The sequence below is a fragment of the Pollicipes pollicipes genome, unplaced genomic scaffold (genome assembly GCF_011947565.3).
Source record: "Pollicipes pollicipes isolate AB1234 unplaced genomic scaffold, Ppol_2.1 Scaffold_7262;HRSCAF=8765_pilon_pilon_pilon, whole genome shotgun sequence".
Lineage (NCBI taxonomy): Eukaryota > Metazoa > Arthropoda > Thecostraca > Pollicipedomorpha > Pollicipedidae > Pollicipes > Pollicipes pollicipes.
Genome location: NW_023597055.1, coordinates 23,886,218 through 23,907,191, shown reverse-complemented (window position 1 = coordinate 23,907,191; position 20,974 = coordinate 23,886,218). Strand labels below are relative to the sequence as shown.

The following is a 20,974-nucleotide window of genomic DNA, read 5'->3' as shown; positions in this document are numbered from 1 at the left end:
CGGGACGCGGCCGGCCTGCCACAGCTGACGGGTCGCGGCGGCGCCACGGCCCCGCTGCTGCTGCTGGACGCCCCCGCGGCGGCGTCGCTGCCGGACGGCGGCCAGCTCGTCTGCCTGCGCCGCCGCTGCTGGTGGTGGAGCGGCTGCCGGCCGCGCCGCCGCTCGTGTACGTGATGGCGTGCGCGGGGGACGTGGCGCCGCTGGAGAAGGCAGCGGGCGGAGCGCGCGCCGCCGCCACCGCCGGCGCCGGCCGGCGCGCCGCTGCTGCTGGTCGACAGCGTGGGCTGGCCGCGGCGCGCGCCGGCCGGCGGCTGCTGGCGCTGCGTGCGCGGTCTGCTCGCTGAGCCGGCTGGGCGGCGGCCGGTGCTGGTGTCGCTGGGGAGAGCCGGCTCGCCGCGCAGCCCGCCTCCGCCGCGGACGGACGTACGCCCTACTCTCGGCCGACCTGCACTGGACACCCGGCTGTGAGTCAGCGGGGACGACGGCGGCGGCTGGCGGCCGCGGTACTCGCCGGGGCTGATGGCCTGGCGTGATTAGTCATTTGCTGTATCCGGAGGCGATCTTGTGGTTGTGTCTGTGGCCTAATGTCGCTAATTACCATACCACCATGGGATTTCAGCAGAATGTTTTAAAGGTGGTTGATGCTGGGCATCTGCGTCACATGCGTCCCATCACATGCAATTTTAAGGCTGAGACGTGACAAAATTTATGAAAAAAACGCGTTTGCTTTTGAAGTAAGGCATGCTTGTATTTATAAGCGATAGCAGCTATGCCAAGGGTGCCTACCCGAACCGGAGCGTGAAAGCGGCGTTCGTCTGCAGGCACCCGGATCGGCAGCTGCGCTCGGTGCGCGCCTGCCTGCTGCACTGTACCGCACTGCGCGCTCCGGACGACCTGCAGTTCGTGCCTGGCTCCGACCCGCTGGAGACCGTGCCGCCGGACGACACGGCCGTGTTCAGGTACGGCCTCCCGTACGGCCTCCTCAAGGACAACCTCCTCGTGGTGGTCGGGTGTCCCTGCCTTGGTACCCAGTTACCGCATGTCTGGTGGTCGGGTGTCCCTGCCTTGGTACCCAGTTACCGCATGTCTGGTGGTCGGATGTGGAGCCTGTATGCCCGTGTGTATGTCATGTCGGAGCCTTGGTACGCAGGTGCTACGCATCTGTTGCTTAGGAGCCGCCACCTCTGGACATCAGGTGCCGTGGCTGTTATGTTTGCTGTGGTCGCTAACGGAGGCTATGTTCAGACAGTACTTACTGCCACGGTACTCACAGTCAGCTGCTGACTGACTATGAGTACTATAACAGCGAGGCTCTGGTCAATACCGGCGTTACCAGGCACTGCCCCTGGTGGGTGTGGGCTGGCTTTACTCTGGTAGCACTGGTGGTAGTGGTCCATGTATTAAAGCTCTGGTGTCAGATGTTACTGAATGGGTGGCAGCGCTGACTGTAATATCAGTGTGATGTGTCCAGCTAGTGCGGAAAACCCGATCCCACCCCTCTCCCAGGTGTTTAAATCTTGTGGCCACTCGGGTGCAGGGATGCTGACATTTTGTAATGCACCTCGGTTTGGGGTTCGTTGCCTCTTGCCTCTCCTTCGTCGCGCAAAATTGTCCTGGTCAGTGTTGAGCCAGGCTGCGGCCACCGAGTGTAGAAGCGCTTAGGCTTGACGAGTGGTCCAGGCGGGTCAGCTTGTCCGGGCTCGGGGTCAAAAGGCAATGGATTATAGCGCCAACGTTACTATTTCGTGCGCAGGACCGCCGGGAAAGCCAGGGTTCTGGTAGCATTAACTTATACTTACATCCTGGACGCCCTGTTTGATATATTATGGAGCGCTGCCCCCCTCCTCCCTTATTTTAGGGGAGAATAGGCAGACTTAGGCCATCAGCAGTCGTCGCAGATTTGGCTTGGAGATTTCCATTTGTTAATGTGCCATGAAGTATCACACATTGCCTCTCACCAGCCGACGCTCTTGGCCAGTTGCCAAGTTATCGTCTGTATCGGTTGACATGCACTTATGGGTGTGTGGTGGCCGCCGCGCACTGGTCAGACGTGTGCACCGCACCAGAGGCCGCACATGGTCAGACCTGTGGCGCCGCCCCAGAGGCCGCACACTGGTCAGACCTGTGGCTGCCGCGCCAGAGGCCGCACCGCTGGTCAGACGTGTGGCGCCGCACCAGAGGTCACACGGCTTGGTCAGAACGTGTGTCCACCGCACCAAAGGCCGCAGGCTGGTCAGACGTGTGGCACCGCACCAGAGCCGTACTGTGGTCAGACGTGTGGCAACCGCAACGAGAGTGCCTTGCTCTGGTCAGACGTGTGGCACCGCACCAGCGGCCGTACTGTGGTTCATACGTGCGGCGCCGCACCAGAGGGTCACACACTAGTCAGACGTGTGGCACCGCACCCAGAGGCCGCACACTGGTCAGACGTGTGGCACTGCAACCAGAGGCCTTGCTCTAGTCAGACGTGTGGCAACCACGCCAGAGGCCGTACTGTGGTCAGACGCGTGGGCACCGCACCATAGGTCACACACTGGTCAGACGTGAGGTGCCGCACCAGGGGCCGTCAGTGAGCTGTACCCAGCTGATAGTCGCGCTGTCTACTCTGACGCCGTCCTCCCTGGCGGCAGCGTCAGTGAGCTACGCCCGGAGTCGTCGTCCGAGGAGCAGCTGCTGACCGTGCGGGGCGTGTTGCTGGAGCGCTTTCACGCACGCGACAAGTTCGCCTCGCGGGACGCCTGCCGCCCCGTCAGCCTGGGTCAGTGGCCGCGGCCGGCAGCCACGACCGTGCCGCCGGACGTTCCGATCTGCCGTTAGTCGTCGGCGTTGTGATAACCATACAGGCGCTTGACTCCGGTAAAAGTGTGTATCCGTGGCGTGTTCGTCCCCCAGCTCCGTACTCACCGACGCCAGCATGACTGACCACTGGTGTTGCGTCCTGTCCACCCGCAGCCCCTCCGCCAGATCTCTGTCATCGCTGACTGACTTGAGGCCCCTGACTGAGCGAGCCCGCTGCCCTTGTGGCCCGATCCTGCCCGCTGTGACCGGCGTCCGCTTGCTGTCGGCAGACTCCCACCGCGTGGTGCTGCGGCTGGGGGACGCCGTCTCGGGTCACGAGGTCACCCTGTACGTGACGGAGCCGGGCCGCCGACTCCGCCTGCTCGGCCTGGGGCCCGGCTCCCGGCTGGTGGCGCGGGACGTGCGCTGGGCCGGCGGCGGCGCTTACCTGCTCACCACCGTGCTCTCGGAGCTCGAGGTCACCGACTGGCGGCCGGAGCCCGAGCGGGGCCGTGTCAAGAGGTCAGCCCGGCCCGGCCGGCCCGGCGACGGTGGTCTCCGAACTGATCTGTGCGCTAGCCAATGACCGCCACGTTGGTTACGAGCCATGACTGATGCGGTGCCACCGCTGTAAAAGATTGGACCTACTATAAACAGTTGTCAGGCTTTTTTGGTTCCCTTGGGACAACTGGGTGCAAAGCGTTATAGTTTTGAGTTCAGTACGTTGGAAATTGTGGTATATTCTGCTTCCCTCAGTATATTTTTGATTACTTGCTTAGCATCTTAACTCGGTGTTTTAGTCTGCGGGATGAAGCGGGGATGAGGAAAACCGGCGGACATTATCCCATGTTCTTATTGTCGCTTATCTCCGTCTCCCTTCCCTTTTCTTCTCCCTCTTGATTGGGCGTCTTCTTCGCCCTCCCTGCTTTGCCCATTGGAGTGTATTTTTTTTGCGATCTTCCTCTTTAAGTGCCCCTCTGTTCGACTGCCATCCCTGTTTCCCCCCACCTGATGCTGCTTTGCTGTTCTTTTGGGCTGTTATGCTCCTGTTCGCTTCCTCGTGTTTTCCACGCCCTCCGTATGTCGTCCGTATAAATACCCTCGGACTCAGCGCACCCCTCCCCCTGTGTGGCCGCGTCTCCCTCATGTGCGCCTGCCGCCTGTGTGACCGCTCGCCGTGTCCGCCGGCGTGCGCAGGCCGCGGCTGCACCTGCCGCTGTGGTTCGTGGCGGCGGCGCTGGCCGAGCCGGGCCTGAGCCGTTGGATCAGCTGCGCCGCCGTGGCCGAGGTGCGCCGCGTCTCGTTGGCCGCCGAGTGCGCCCTCTGTGGCCACCGCTGCACCGCCGGCCGCTGTACGTTCGTCGGCTGCCATGGCTCCGGCCGGCCGCTGCTGAACGTCCGCGCCAGGTGAGACGGACCGGTCGACGGCGGCCGCCCTGCGCCACAGTCGCCGCTGCTGGCTCGGCTGGTGCTGGGGTCAGCTGACAGCGAGTGGCAGACACCCCGGGTTGAGGGCCGCCACCATCAGGGTGGCACGCGAGAGACGCCCCATCGTCTTGTCACAGAGAGGGTCATTTGGCACGGACGGACGTGGCATGGCTTTGCTGTGAGGTGACCCCCATGACCCGACCTGTATGCTGTCACAGTACGTGTGAGCCTCCACCCCTGAGGATTCTGATGTTGCCGTGACCTTCCACCTTCGCTGTAGTGTGCTGCTTATATCCTGTGACGTCTTTACTCCCGGCATGGTAGCGCTGACCCCGAGGCCACCCCGAGCCGACCCTCGGTAGGGTGGTGCTGACCCGTGACCGAGCCCCCCACTCCCTCCCCACTCCCTGTGCATGGTGGTGCTGATCCGTGACCAAGCCCCCTCACTCCCTCGGCAGGGTGGTGCTGACACGTGATCGAGCCTCCCCCCCCCCGCTCCCTTGGCAGGGTGGTGCTGACACGTGATCGAGCCTCCCCCCCCCCCGCTCCCTTGGCAGGGTGGTGCTGGATGACGGCTCGGCGGCGGTGACGGCTCACCTGGTCGGCGACGCGGTGCGCCAGCTGCTGGCCGTCCCGGACGGCGAGTGGTGCCACCTGTCGGCGGAGGCCGAGCGGAGCGGCGAGCTCTTCTACATCCAGCCCAGACGCACGGTGCGGCCCGCCGTCTCTGGTAGAGATGGGCAGCGGCTCTCAGCAGCGTTTGGAAGGCAGAAGTTTGGAGACTGAGAGTTTGAGAGAGGCAGGAGAGTTTGGAGACTGTAAACCCCTCTGTTCTGCTCAACGTCTTGACCCTGTCGGAACTGAAGTCATCCCCCAAACCACGCATTTTTACTCCGGAAAAAAGGCATCAAAAGGTTCACCAAGTCCATCCCCAGAGATGAGATTGTGATGTTTCCTCCCGCTCAGTGTGACCTGTGCCGTGCCTCAGGGCACGGGTCGGCCTCAACAGCCGGAGGGTCGGCTGGGCGCGCTCTGTCAGGCTCCGGCGGTGGGGCGGCCGGTTGTCTGCGAGCTGAAGAAATTCTCGGAGACGCGCACCGCCTCCGGCCCAGGTCAGCCGCCCAGTGCACGCGGGACCATACACACACAGCGCCCGGCATACACTGCCGGGACCGCGGGACCGTACACACACAGCGCCCGGCATACACTGCCGGGACCGCGGGACCGTACACACACAGTGCCCAGCATACACTGCCGGGACCGCGGGACCATACACACACAGCGCCCAGTATACACTGCCGGGACCGCGGGACCATACACACACACAGCGCCCAGTATACACTGCCGGGACCGCGGGACCGTACACACACACAGCGCCCAGTATACACTGCCGGGACCACGGGACCATATACACACACACAGCGTCCGGCATACACTGCCGGGACCACGGGACCATATACACACACACAGCGTCCGGCATACACTGCCGGGACCGCGGGACCATACACACACACAGCGCCCAGCATACACTGCCGGGACCACGGGACCATATACACACACACAGCTCCCGGCATACACTGCCAGGACCGCGGGACCATACACACGCAGCGCCCAGCATACACTGCGGGGACCGCGGGGTCATACATACACACAGCGCCCAGTATACACTGCCAGGACCGCGGGGTCGTACACACACACAGCTCCCGGCATACCCTGCCAGGATCGCGGGACTATACACACACGCAGCGCCCGGCATACACTGCCGAGACCGCGGGGCCGTGCACACACATCGCCCAGCATACCCTGCCAGGACCGCGGGACCTTACACACACGGCGCCCAGTATACACTGCCGGGACCGCAGCACCGAGAGTGGTCTGAGCCGGCCGGGCTCCCGGTGGAAGGGGTGTCCCCTGCCCAGCATGATCCCTCCCGTCCCGGCCGGCCTCTGTCATGGGCAGCTGTCATTGCAATATGTGCGCTTCCTGCGTCACTGGCTATTCTGCGTGTCATATGGCTCACAGGTATCACTTAAAGATATACCAATGATATTGTGAGGTTTCAAGCTCGTCAATGATTGATCGTGTTCAGTGTTATTTATTGGCAGTGATTGCTCGTGCTGCCTCCTTCGTATGAAATAACCGCTGTCTTTTTCCCTTTAAGCAATAAGAACCACACCTGGCTGTATTTTGTTTCGTCGAACATCACAGCTCGACGACGAGCAAGCGATGTTTCAGTTTCCGCCACAATTATAAGGGGATTGCGGCAATACCTGGTCAGAGGTCACGGCAAATGCATTCGTTGTATACCGATCACAAACTGGCTGTCCTTTTCCAAATTATTTGTGCGCAAGTACTACCAGACTACTGAGCACACCGGGTCATGAGCGGCGTATTGCCCCCCGCCCGACGTGGCGCCTGCCGTGCCCCTCTCTGACACGTCCTGCCCGTCGTACTCAGCTGCGGCGGGCGCTGCGGTGTTCTGCGAGGCCATAATGGAGGCGACGCCGGACCTGGTGGCGCGGCTGTTCCCGCCGCCGGCCGCCCGCTAATGGAGGCGACACCGGACCTGGTGGTGCGGCTGCTCTCGCCGCCGGCCGCCCGCCAATGGAGGCGACGCCGGACCTGGTGGCGCGGCTGTTCCCGCCGCCGGCCGCCCGCTAATGGAGGCGACACCGGACCTGGTGGCGCGGCTGCTCTCGCCGCCGGCCACCCGCTAATGGAGGCGACGCCGGACCTGGTGGCGCGGCTGTTCCCGCCGCCGGCCGCCCGCCAATGGAGGCGACGCCGGACCTGGTGGCGCGGCTGTTCCCGCCGCCGGCCACCCGCTAATGGAGGCGACGCCGGACCTGGTGGCGCGGCTGTTCTCGCCGCCGGCCGCCCGCTGAAGCCGCGCCGCCCGTGGCCAATGATCGCCCGAGGCGGCGTCACGACGATCCGAAGAGGAGCCGTGTCGATTGCAGCTACCGCACGCATACGTACCGCGCATTATCAAGCCTGCTGCAGCGGGTGGCTGGGAACTGCCGCGGCCTGGCAGACTGAGGGGCAGCTGGAGGGCGTGCAGAGGTCCGGTGTCTGACACGGGTGTCAGCTTCGGCCGACATGCTTGGGTGCCGCGCGTCGTGCCTGGTTCGTCAGCCGCGAAGGTCTGTGTATGCACCGACTTGCGAGCAGGGCGCCGCCTGGTGTGCCGACGACGCCACGGCTCCGACCCGGCGGCGGCTGCGGTGCTGGGTGTCGTGGCGTGTGATTTGTGGACGGTGACTTGTTGGTGAGGATCAGTGCTGGCTGAGGTGATCTGTGGCGGTTTCCCCCGCTCGCTCGTTGGCAAGCGCATGTTAGTCGACTGGCAGAGAGTGAGAGGTTTTAGTGTCATTTTTAAGCAGCGTTTTGAAGTAGCGTTTTAGCTGATTCAGCCGAGGGGGGCTCCAATGCTTTAATAAGGGCTTGATAGTGGTCTGTCGCGACACTTGGTGTAATTGCGTGTGTCAGTTTTTTCACTATCGACATAACTTGATTTTATCGTTCATATCACGAAGAAAGCAATTGGCAAAGCTTTGTTTTCAAACTTCATCAAGGAGTGAAGGGGAACACGGGTCTGTGTTAAGGACACTGAGGCTCTTCACGTGAACGCGCAAAGTCCAAAACAGCGAGCTGGAGAAAGCAAACAATATATATGTTGGTCACCGAACTAGTTCACAAACATTACCGCACTACTTTGTAAATACGAGCTTGCTGTGGAGGTAAAGCTAGGTGCGGCACTAGCGGCTTGCGGTGTGGACAGCCTTTTTGGGAACTGGGAAATCTACAGATATGTTACTGCAAGGGTACGTACGATGTAGGTATTCGTCGCTTGTTTAAGTCTATGACGAGTGCCATTTCCATCCCCGATTTGTTCGTCGATTTAACGCGCGCCCGGGTGGCCGTCTAGATACCCATTGCTCGGGTGGGGGGTCAGTTTGACTCCCGCCCTGAGATCTCGGGAACTAAGAAAGTTAGAAACACCAAATTCACAGGGTGTGTTGGCCTGTAAGTCAACTCACTTGAGGTACGTTACAGGCTCATTTGAGGTTGGTGACCTTGTTTGACCTTCTGAAGGTCACGGTGACCAAAGTCACACAAGACTGCTCTGAGTTTTGCATTCGAATAAGCAACAGATTACGCTAGCGGTATGTTCCCCAAAAAAATGTCGACCTGGGTCATCTCGGGTAAATGGCCTATTCTGACCTCTAAGAAGAAAACATCTCAGAGATGTATGTATGTCAAACACTCCGTTGTTGCATCAGATTGAACGGTTCCCTAGAAATTGCCTTCGCTGAAACCATGACCTGACTTTGACCTGCCATAGGTCAGCAACATTACAGGGTGCACCTAAATTTTTGATGCCAGACGATCCGCTCTTCAATGGTCTACAGCTATGCAAAATTTGGCGCGGCTACGCCGCGCCGTCGAGAAGCCATTCTGGAAAAACCTTCGGGAAGGTCTATTTGACCTCCATCCCCATCCGAGCGCGTGTTAACACTTCAATCAAAGGCTTCCGGGTGAACGCTGCCACGCAAACACGCCCACCTAGTTTGCCCGCGTGTGACGTCATCTCGCCCCGTCCGGCCGGTGTGTCGTATGACGTCATCACCAGCTCACCCCGATGGACCGGTGCGTCGTATGACGTCATCACCTGTTCACCCTATCCGGTCGATGCGTCGAAGGATGTCATCACCAGCTCACCCTATCCGGCCGGTGTGTCATATAACGTCATTACCTGCTCACCCTATCGGGTCGGTGTGTCCTATGACGTCATCACCAGCCCACCCTATTGGGCCGGTGCGTCGCATGACGTCATCACCTGTTCCCTATCCGGCCGATGCGTCGAATGATGGCATCACCTGCTCACACTATCCGGCCGGTATATCGTATGACGTCATCACCTGCTCACCCTATCCGGTCGGTGTGTCGTGTGACGTCATCACCTGCTCACCCTATGGGGCCGGTGTGTCGGCGTTATCGGGTACGCGGTCGCACGATAAGGCCGGTGGTGAGGCGTCGGCCCGGCGGTGGCGTGGCAGCTCCGCAGGCGTATACAGTCAGCGGCCTGTCAGTGTGACGCTGTGGCAACGGACCCTTCGGAGGTTCCTCGCAGCCACGACCAGCCGGGCGGTCGGCCTCTCGTGGTGTGGACCGCGTCCGCCGGAGCGAGGGGCGCAGGCCAGGCCGGCCTGACCGGGAACAACGCCCTGCTGCCGCCGCCCGCTGGCGTCCTGCTCATTCTTACATGAGCCTTGAGGGCACGGAACCTGAAGCTTAGCAAGACAGCTGCCGAGGTGAACACAAAAGTGGAAGGCCCCCCCCCCCCCCACACCCTCTTATGCAGCACAACAAAGCAACAGACCACGAAAACTGAACCACGTCTCTGCCGAGTCTCCAGCTCTGCGGAGCGGCACCGCACCTGTGGTCTAGATCGGCCCTCGGAGCTTTGTGATCTCTAGCCAGGGGATGAGGCCCGACCCGTTGTGGGTGGCAGGGGTCGCCCTGATGCTGTCCTGCTGTCTGCTGCCCCGGCCCGCGGCGGCGGAGAAGCGTCCCCTCCCGGAGTCGCTGAAGGATCGTGACCTCTTCTGCGAGACCTGCTACGCCACCGTCTGCGGTGAGTCGGCGCTGGCTGGTGGCGGCGCGCCGGCGGAGTCTTATGGTTCAGATCTGCCTCTGCCAGGGAGCAGGACACGAACAGCAGACATTCCTAACGTTGTGCGGGTTAGTTCGAGAAGCGGTGTTCTCATTCATGCCGCGAGTTCCTGGGCGGAAGATGCATTCGTACATGCGTTTGTTTCGTGGTTTTGTGATCTTTTCGCAAATGTCGATATGTTGAATAGAGCTGAAGAGGGCGACGGCGAACTCAATTTCATGACTGTCGCTCCTGAACACCTAAATACGTCTTGTCTGAGCGTGCATTGCGCCAAACCGCGTACTAAACAGCCCGGAAGACTCAGTCGCCCAATAACCGCGCCGTCCACCTGTCACCACATAACGTCCCCCCCCCCTCCCTCGCCGTGTGTCTGCCGCTCCAGAGATGTACCGGCTGGTGAAGGAGAGCGCAGCCGACAGCCTGGAGCAGCGGATAGACGGAGCATTGCAGCGTGTCTGCTCCGCCTCTCTGCTCGGCCGGTACGCCTTCCCCGCCGATCTACTGGAGGCCAGCTGCCGCGATCTCATCGGTACGTCCGCCCTCGGAGGCGACCTCATCGGTACGTCTGCCCTCGGAGGCGGCCCCATCGGTACGTCTGCCCTCGGAGGTGGCCCCATCGGTACGTCCGCCCTCAGAGGCGGCCCCATCGGTACGTCCGCCCTCGGAGGTGGCCCCATCGGTACGTCCGCCCTCGGAGGCGATCTCATGCTGTGGATAGCTGGTACGTCGTGGTGCTCAGGCTGGCATCAGGCAGGTGAAGGCAACTGATAGGTCAACTGACGTCCGAGGGCGGTATTGGCCGAGTGGGTCGCGCGTTGGACTCCGCCGTGGCGCCTGAGCTCCTGGTCGCTGGCGATCCATGAAAGCGACGTGGCGACGTGCGCCATGTTCTCTTTTAACAGAACATAACGTCCGAGGCAATAATTGCGGGCAACTGTCGGGTCGACAGGCGTGAGCTCGCCTGGGTTTATCTGTGCACACATGCTGTCAAACATCCAGTGCTGTGTCGAAAGAAACAACATGAAATATCGGTGCAGAGTTGTTAACGTGTTTTCGGAGGCACTAGATCTCTGCGCTTTACGTATTGGTCCCAAACTGACAGTGGCTCGTACCAACACGCATGCGCATGTTTAATCGCCATGTGTCATGTTTTTGTTAGGAATGTTTTTAGCTTCTCCAGCTTTGGTCGGCCAAAATTTCCAGGCCACTTTGCAGTTCAGCTGTGTCCTTCGCCAGATAGTACGGGAATTGGGATCCACCCACCAGACTCGAACCCGGATTTCTAACGTGCCGGTCCAGTATGCCAACCATTTCACCAGGGGGCCTAATACCTTTAAGCGGCCAGACAATTCTGGCCCACCAAAGCAAGAATAATGGAAAAATATCCTTATAAAAAACATTGGCACACCTTGCTACAAAAAACTTGCAAGCTTTACAGTATTTTCGTCGCGAGTGACTGATATAGCGTGTGACCCGCTGCTCTTATGTGCCAGTGCATTACATGTTGTGCCGACGCACAGATGGCATCTGACCGGCCGACACTCAGTCGAGATCTGACCGGCCGACACTCAGTCGAGATCTGACCGGCCGACACTCAGTCGAGATCTGACCGGCCGACACACAGTCGGGATCTGACCGGCGGACACTCAGACGGGTTCTGACCAGTCCACATACAGTCGGGATTTGACCAGCCGACGCACAGACGGGATCTGACCGGTCGACACACAGTCGGGATCTGACCAGTCGACACACAGTCTGGATCTGACCAGCCGACACACAGTCGGGATCTGACCGGCCGACACAGATGGGATCTGACCGGTCGACACACTGACGGGATCTGACCGGGCGACCCGCAGACAGGATCTGACCGGACGACGCACAGACGGGATCTGACCGGCCGACACTCAGTCGGGATCTGACCGGCGGACACTCAGTCGGGATATGACCGGCCGACACAGTCGGGATCTGACCGGCGGACACTCAGTCGGGATCTGACCGGCGGACACTCAGTCGGGATATGACCGGCCGACACAGTCGGGATCTGACCGGCGGACACTTAGATGGGATCTGACCGGCGGACACTCAGACGGGATCTGGCCGGTCGACACACAGTCGGGATCTGACCGGCCGACAAACCTTTACGTGCGCGTGTGCGCAGTTCGCTTCGAGAACGACCTGGGCCTGGGGCTGCTGGCCGCCTTTCAGCCGGGCAAGAAGCCGAGGATCGCCGGCACCGTCAAGGACATCTGCATCACCAGAATGAAAGCCTGTAAAAAGTCGCGGGGAATCCCCAGCCTGCGCAAGGTGGGTGCCTAAGTTCGAGAGCAATGGGTTAACAGTGTTGTCGCCTGTCCTTGACGTCCGGGCCGATCCATGGCCTGCGGGAGAAGGTAAACCGATGAATGAATCGGTTGTCTAAATTGCTTAAATGATAACATTATCACCATCGTTATGGGGGATCATGTAAGGCTACAAGGGTTCTTGACTCTTTCCTCTACTAGCGATGTGCCTATCCTGACAGTGCAAAAGAACACAACAGTGGGGAGCAGTAATATGTGGAAGGTATCTATATTTGCTGACCAGAACACTTTTTATTGGTGTAACTAGTGGTGCGCGATGTATTAATGGTCAAATGACTTATTATATCGAGCATGTGGCTGTTAGTTATGGAAGTCAGCTCCTATAGTATAAGGAACGGGTGTCTTTCAGAAACCTAAGAAAACCTAAACGTGGCAGTGCTGGCACGCATGTAGTTAAACCTACAATATATTTTAAACACCGCGGTTTTTCTATTGCCTGTGATGCGACAACTTCAGCGACAAGGTTTGCATCGGGGGGGGGGGGGGGGGGGAGGGGGGGAAATCAATCAACCAGCTACAGTCGCTGAAATAGACGTTACCCAACGTATGTGGCAGTCAGCTGCATTCGGGACAGAGCATCCCGGTGGGATCCCGGCAAGCGCTTCTCACGGCCCATATTTGTTACAGCTGAACGAGACGGCGACAGCCCAGAAGGTGTCCGCTGGAGTCGCCCCTGAGACGGACGCCCCGCCCAGATCAGCCCCTGGAGACGCCTCTGAGCGGGCAGCGCACGGGGCAGAGCAGGACGCACCAGTCGCTGGCCAGCCGGCGACAACGGCGGACGCCAACACAGACGCCCGGAGAGACGAGCTGTGAAGTGGCCGCGGCGCTGAAATGTGTCAAGAGCCGATGCATTGCTTCAAATTCACAGAGCAGAAGATCCATACAGCGACCTGGAACATGGCTCGTCGTATTTTGCTTCGCTCACGCTCTCTACTGCGCGAGCGACGGCTGAAAATGCGCGTGATAACTACGTGCGACTGGTGGAGTGGCAAGATGGCTGGTTTCCGTGGGCGCATTGCATGGTGAATATACGAAGTCGGTCTGCACAACACACATTTTCCATTCATTCCAGCTGCAGCCTCCTGCGATCCTGTCCAGGCGTACACACCCGACCAAACGCGTCACCATTACACGCAGCATGTATTTCTGAGCCACGACGAAGGGCCACACCGCGACCCCACGAACCCATACATCCCCACGGCAACACACACAACACGTGTTTCTAAGTTACTGCCGGGGACTTAATACCAGCCTTTCCGACGCCGCTTGTTCGCATCAATGACAGCAGATGTTAGGTGCATTCGCCAGGAGCATCATACACATAGATAAAGCAGTAGTAATGGCCTTATTCCTAGGAGAAAACCGAGGAGAATGGAGGTTTAGATGCGTCGATATTTCGGCCTTCATCGAAACGAATAGCGGAAGCGATATGTGCTTCTGCTACGCGTTTCAATAAGGACATGTTTCCGAAATATCAATGCACCTATATTCCCATTCTCCTGTTCTTTTTTCTCCGAGGAAGCAGGCTATCACTACTGTCTTACCAGTGACAGCAGCACTGACGTACGCCAATGAATCACTATCAATACTACATCCACGCCCGCTATTACTCGTGCATCGTTATCCGGTGGCAGCGCTTACGTAGACCTCATGTGGCGCAAATTGTCAGTTCCTGAGCTGTTGAAAAGCTATCAGTGTGCAACCACAAATCGATATGCATGCAGTACGTTTTGGACGGCACTGCCCAATGCTGAAAGCCGTACTGTCCTTAGCATATGGACGAAGCCGTCACGGAAAGTGGCCTTTTTGCGTGTCTGTTTGAAAACCTGCGCTACATCCGAAATTAATTATTTTTTGTGGATCGGTTTCGTCATGGGCTGCCTGCTGTAACCTAATTGACCTTTGCACTTTCGGACTGGCGATGTTTCGAAATGTTGGCACACAAAGCTGGTTCACTTTCATATCAACCTCGCCAATCGCCAACTTCTGCCCGGTCGTTACCGTCTGGCGACACCGGGCACATAAACACTGAACACCGCAAAACCCCTGATCTCTGCACACGCGACCGTCTAGCAGTCTCACTCACGTGGGCGATATGGATTCACCCGTGACTTCGTCTATGACGCATTCAGTGACGGCATTACTTCCACCGTCCTCGAGCTCGAACGCATCAAACGGTACTAGGATGTTTCAGACGCTTCCTTTCACAGTGAATAGACATTCCACCGTCCACGGATACTCAATATCGGCATCAGTGGGATAGACATGTCCAGGCGCACACACAGACAAACTCCGGCCAAGCAGGCCGCCAATAGACAGACAGCGGCCAATCTGGCCACCATTTTCTCTGACCATGTTTCTAAGAACGTCACATAGAGTGGCAAACCAGCTGCCTCTCCCCCTGTCATAAACAGAAGCGTCGCCTATACTCAATACACCGCACTACTAGCCGGAGCGGGGCGGCGCATCCTGAGGAGGCCGGGCCTCCGGGTGCTCCAGGTAGTAGCGCTTCTTGTACTCCTCCAGACTCTTCACCCATTTTTTGTCGTCGTAGAAAATACCGAACTGTTTGTCGGACTCAAGCATTCGCTCCGCCACATCTGCGGCACGTACGACCGCGGTTATGCTCGGCTGGTGGCGCGGCGTCCCTGCAAGTTATGTTTAGCTACTGCCGGACGGGATTTGGTTCGATGGTGTCAGAATTCGAACGAGTCGGTTGAATGACAAATAGATCGGCGGCTGCAGATATGTCAGAAGCATGCACAGGCCCGGTTGGTCACGAACGGCGTGTGAAAGACAGCGTGATCATGACTGGCGGTCGTGGGGTTAGAACTACATGTCCGAGGTCTGCCTCGGATTTAGTTCTAAGCCGTGTTGAATGATCGCTCGTGCGTTCAATGGCGGGGATCATCACACTGGTCGGGCCTTGGGTTGAGGCGGAAAAGGAATCACATGAAGAGCTGCTGTTTACAGATGTACGAACCACGAGACATCGCGTAAGGGTAACATTGCCGCAGAACTGATCAACACAATCTTGTCTCGACACTATACAACAAATCAAGAAGGTATTGCGGTATTTGGAACTATGTCTAGTCATTAAACAGTCATCGGGATGTAACTGTCGCGACGGATCATCTACAAAATATATGCATACCCTTGAGCATATGCGCTCTATTGAAGCTACAATCCTAAACGTCTGGTTTTAAGACTTGAGCATTGCCTTGAGTCTTAAGTCATCTTTCTAGCCAAAAGTGGTCCAAGACCAATGAGGTGCATACTACATGGGATGCATTGATGATATTCCCGGTTCCGGCACCCATGGGCTGAATTCACCGCTAGATTTCCTTGCAAAAATCAATGAACACCATCCAAGAACTTGTTCATTACGGAAAACACTACACACAACGTGTCGGCTGCGTTCCCAGACACCTTGTGGCCCAACCAAATGGAAGCTATAACACTGCGCTACACTTGAAGCCCCTGGCAGCCGTGATTCCATCGCATTACAATTCGACACATCTCATGACTGTTAAGAGATGTCCTTACATTACGAATGCGGAGAGCGGTGTGTCAGAGGTTTAACTTATGATCCACAGTCTCGTGAGTTCAAATCAGCTAAAACGTGTTTTCTTTCCGTGAGAACGGATGCACTGCAGACTGACATCTACTTCACGTCCTCGATTTAACGCTATATTAGGCTCGCGAAGAAGCCGCCGTAGACACGTAAAACAAACAGCTTATGCAAATGCCGTTCACAGATGTCAAAATCCCGTCAACAGATGGCAAACTGTGAAAAACGGGTGAGTGCCACCGTACAATTCAGAGGTTTACACACCCTCGGGGTAGTGCGAACAAGCGGTCCCACTTTAATGCTCGCACCAGCTCGATCAGCCCTGGACACTGCAGCGTGTGCATGTGGGAGTGCGACCTGCCACGTTTGTTAGTGGTGTGAAAGGAAAATGTAGATGGAAGAACGCAGCGTATAAGATATCTTGTAACCTCTGTCTAGCATTAGCTCAAATGAGAGACACAGCGTAGCGTTCGTGACCTGAAAACACTTCTATGATCTAATGATCTAACAAGACGACGCAAGTCTACACGCATTACAATCGCAGAACATCCGCAATCTGCGTCCGAGGTTTTAATACACAAACGTGTTGTGGCTTGGCTTAAGAAATACTGTTAAAGTGATGCACTTAAGGAAACTTGTTCGGTGGTGATGTACTCCTGTCACCGTACGGAGCCCGTTAAGAAGTCTCTTTCACCCCCGATGCTCGAAGCGGGCATCAAAACCTTCCGGTTTAGCTGCGTGCGTGTCGGGTGCCCTTTGCAAAGTACCGCGTATTGGTTATTAGGATGATCGGACTCGCATCATTAACTACTTTGATATACTTTTAATGGTAGTGCCGGCACAGATTCGGAGCATCTGCCTTAGCGTTTGAATGATATTTGTTTGCTTAACATTGTTCGCTCGAGTCAGCAACATGGCCAATGGTTGCTTGATAACGTTTACACCGGAACCTCCTGGTAAAATGAAGGTCAATTATATTCGGCGCAATGACTCCAAACTGATCACATAAAACATCTGCATTTAACTCTATCTGCTCAGATTCAGCTCAAGCGTCCTTTAAAGTCAATTACTTCTACCAGAAACCTTCTTCTACAACCAGACCGCGTAGCGAGGCGTTTAGGCGGCAACGTCATGTGGCAGTTTGACAAAGGCTAAATTTACAACCAATGCTGCTGTGTCCTGTTGATTTGACCACGCTCGAGATTTCAGCATCAGTTGTGCATGCAGCACGCAGTTGTGCGGTACAAGCCACCATACAAAAGTCCTGCATGAAACAAGCTCGTACAATATCGCCGCAATTTCAAAACTTTTGAGGCACGCACAAAAAAAAAAATACAATCGCCTACCTGGAGTAATGTCTGGCACACGTTCCCAGATCGGTCGGTAGATGGCAGTGTCCACGTCTGACTCTTCACGTAACAGGAAGAAGTAGATCATGAAGCTCAACAGCGAAATCGACGTGAGCAGCTGGGCTGACAGCGGACTAAGTTTAAAATCCCACGGGTGTCTGGGCTCGCGTTTCTCCCGTCCGCCTGCGCCAGCTTTCTGACTGGCGTATCTCGCCGACGGAAGGCGAGGCTGGATCGAGCGGAGCTCTGATTGGCCAGCGACGGGCGGCTGGCAGCTAGTCGTTCCCCAGACGGCGTGCAGGGAGGAACTCTCCCTGAAAGGGGGCGCAAGCGTCAGCCGCCCGCCGCCAAACCTGTTGCATTTGTTGCATTCCCTTTTCGTCGGGAACGCGCATTGGGACTGTTGACCACCCTCTCCTTAATGTCCGCGGTCAGCTGATGCCAACGTGACGGTCGAGACGAAGTAAACCACCGCTGTGAGAACACGGTATATTTGCACATTTCAACATATCAATTGCTGACAATCTTACGCCAACGAAAGATTGCACGGTATAAATTACTACGTCCATTCACACTCCAATCTTGGGTGAAAACCAAACAAGCGCAGAAGACTTATTTCACAGTTTTCTCCTCCTCAGCCCGCCCTTCACAAGCGCATCAGAGACGAAACCAATGCCCTGGATTACCGGGCCGCGTCGCGGCATATCCATCCCTGCATAGCACCACTGACTTCTGTTGTCCAGCACTAGTCGCCGCGCACTACGCCGGCCCCGGGGGCGCGCGCTTCTGCTTCCGCTCCCGCTCGGCTGACTCCAGCACCAGCAGCTCCTCCAGTCGGCGGCGCTCGGCGTCAGCGGTGCGGCCGGCCGCCTCCTCGTGGCGCACGTACGCCTCGAGCGTCTGCCGCTCGAGACCGGGCACGTCGCGGAGCGCGTCGCGCCCCAGCCTCTCGTCGATGTCGTTCTCCTCGCGCAGCACGCAGAAGTAGACGAGCAGAGCCGTCACCGAGATGAGCACGGACGGCATCTGGTACCAGGGCGTGTCGTCCTCCTCGGCACCGCCGCCGAACGTGTCGCGCGCGCGCCAGGTCGCGGCGCCACTGCTGGAGAAAGGCAGCGGCGCATCCTCGGCCGGCTCGGAGGGCCGCGGCGCACGCCGAGCCCCGTCGCCCGCCCACCGCCTGCAATGGCTCGCATGCTCAGCATGGCTGCTGCTGGCCCGCTAGGCTGCATGGGCAGGTGAGGAAATAATTCCATGGAAGTGGTTCAGTGGTGTGGCAAAAATAATTGGAAAATTGTGGTGCCATGATATCCACGAGCTTTTCGCAACCATACTGAAATGCTAGCCATCTAACCATGGGTAGCCTGGCTCTCTTAATTTGGTGGTGCAGGTAAGTGAGTGCATAATTCAGTTATTGTCACTTGTAGATCATGAGGTATGAAAAATTGAAAATAGAACTATTTAATTCAAAACCTCACCATTGCAGTAAAAACCTGTGCATGCACATGCATGTACAACTTAGCCAATTATTAATGCACTCCAGCCATTAACACAAATGGCAGGGTCATGCCTCTAATGCACCCTGATGAAATAATGTTACCCAATCGCATGACAATTGCATGACCCAAAATGCATGACATAAGTCACATTGCAATCATCCAATTAACAAACATGAACATACCTGACACTGTCAAAACCAGATAGATAATCCCACCAGATACTCATGCTAAAAGTGCACATGAGCTTTTATTGACTAGGTGGTCACAACTCATAAGAATATCCAAAACTTACAGCTGACCTGGACCATTACATTCAAAATAGATATGAGATGCAAAGCAAACTGTATACACAACAGTGTAGCCAGAGGGTTGCAAGGACCTTATTCTATAACCCTGTAAATAAGTGAAGGTTTCCTATTAGCTTCTAGTTGTGAGCTGTGATTTGAGGGGAAAGTTATGTTGTTATTATTCAATATCTTTCTGTTCAAGCTGCCATAATAATTTAAGCCTCATCCTTTGTAATCTGACAAAAAACAGCTGGGACTATAAAACAACTTTCTGGAGCTGAGTATGTAGACATATTTGTATACTGATGGGTATGGGGTGACTGGCCTGTTTATCACCCTTAGATATGAGATATGATGACCCATGATAGCACCAAGCACTCCCCAAGAAAGGATTGTTTGCTGTGGAACTGGTGGCCAAGACTGTGGGTGTGGGTCAAAAAGTATAAGGCAGGTGAAGAACTGTTGAAAATTTGCAGAGAAGGCCCTGCCTGAATTAAGCACTCATGAATACATTACACTTATTCTACCAGATTTTGTTGGACCCATCAAAACTTTCTTAACTCCCACACCTTCTTAATTATGCTTGTAGCTTCTGGTCTTCTGAATAAGTTTGCTGATGCAATCCTGTGCTAAGCTTGATCAATGCACTGCTTATATAGATAGCATGCATAATGCACTGCTCTAAAATAAGCCTTTAACAATTACTGCTTTGTCCGGCATGTCTTCTATTATTTAAACCTGTATAGATTGCATACAACTGAGGGAAAAGTTTCATCAAATATCATCACTTTAACTTCCATCACTCTGCAACAGGACTACAAAGACACTTGGAGATAAAATGTTATCTGATAACAGAAGAAGCTGAAGTGAAAATAAAACTTCAGAGTGCCAATTTTCCTATTGGAGATATTATGAATTCTAAATAGGTTATCACACATAAATGAACCACTGATTCAAAATGGGTTATCACACATAAACCAACCACTGATTCAATCAGGTCAGTACATGGAGAGACACTATATCATAACAACTTGAAATGTAGCAGTGCTCAATTGCAGCATAGCTGTATCTTAATGACAACAAATTGCATGTGCTAGACATGATCATTATTAGCCAGATGACATGGAAGTAAGTTAACTACAAGTAAGTAAAATTCATTAAAGGCAGACTGACATATGCATGTTATGTTAAACATATCTGGTGTCACAGCAATATTGCAACAGGAGCATTGGTATATGCACACCATATATTGTAAGACTTGAGAGCTAAGCGCATGTTCACCAAAAACTTCACCACATGGAGCTGCTGTTTCAAGGAGCTATGATGTTGGTTAGAAAGTTTGAACACAAATATCCTGTCATCCCTAACAGAATTCGTTTGAGAATTCAGCACCAGTTGACCTAACATGAGCTCTATACACACGTCCTGCAGATTTAAGGATGGACGTGCAGATTCGCATTACGGCATTGACATTACATAATCGTAAACATCGACAAAGTGCCCGCGCTACATGCCACATAGCCGTACTATGTTCAACCAAGGATAATGGTGGCATTTATTTACCTTAAATTCAAGCAAACATCTTCCCCTTGTCTTACCGGTGAATGACATTGAATGCTGTCCTTGCATTGTGAAACCTAACCAACTTCTGTCCCAGAGCGACAACTCGCACGGGCGCTGCCATGATGGTTTGTGTGACCTGCGGTGTTTCCAAACTCGAAGCAACAGCCATAATTTTTGGTATGCAGACGCCGATCAGACAGAAAGCATAATTTAACTATCAAAAAATCAAAAGTAAAATTAAAGAGGACTTGAATAACCATAAAATAAAGGACAAAATTGTGTCTCAAAAATGTGTTTTTGTTATGGATATCTGAGGGTGTACTTTAAATACTCATCTGAAACCCTTTGTCCTAAAAATATCAGATATGGTAGAGCCACTTACAACTGTTCACGACGCAACTGTTTCGTACTCGGCCTATAAAAACATCTTTGGCGGGGAAATCGAAGGCGAGCGCAGGA

The 20,974-nt window shown here is 55.6% G+C and overlaps 1 protein-coding gene across 2 annotated transcripts; it reads right to left on the bottom strand.

Annotated features, from left to right (window-relative positions):
* Window positions 1-13,370: 13,370 nt before the first annotated feature.
* On the bottom strand, window positions 13,371-20,641 carry LOC119114314 (uncharacterized). 2 transcript variants are annotated; one of them, XM_037238510.1, is made up of 3 exons: window positions 20,551-20,641; window positions 17,164-17,480; window positions 13,371-14,846 (listed from the first exon to the last, which is right to left on the bottom strand). In XM_037238510.1, exons 1-3 carry the CDS (start codon window positions 20,634-20,636, stop codon window positions 14,692-14,694), a joined length of 558 nt encoding a protein of 185 aa, XP_037094405.1. In that variant the 5' UTR covers window positions 20,637-20,641; the 3' UTR covers window positions 13,371-14,691. The 2 variants fall into 2 exon arrangements, with proteins under 2 accessions (XP_037094405.1, XP_037094406.1); XM_037238511.1 differs by lacking the exons at window positions 13,371-14,846; window positions 17,164-17,480 and adding an exon at window positions 17,642-18,346.
* Between the last annotated feature and the right edge of the window lie 333 nt (window positions 20,642-20,974).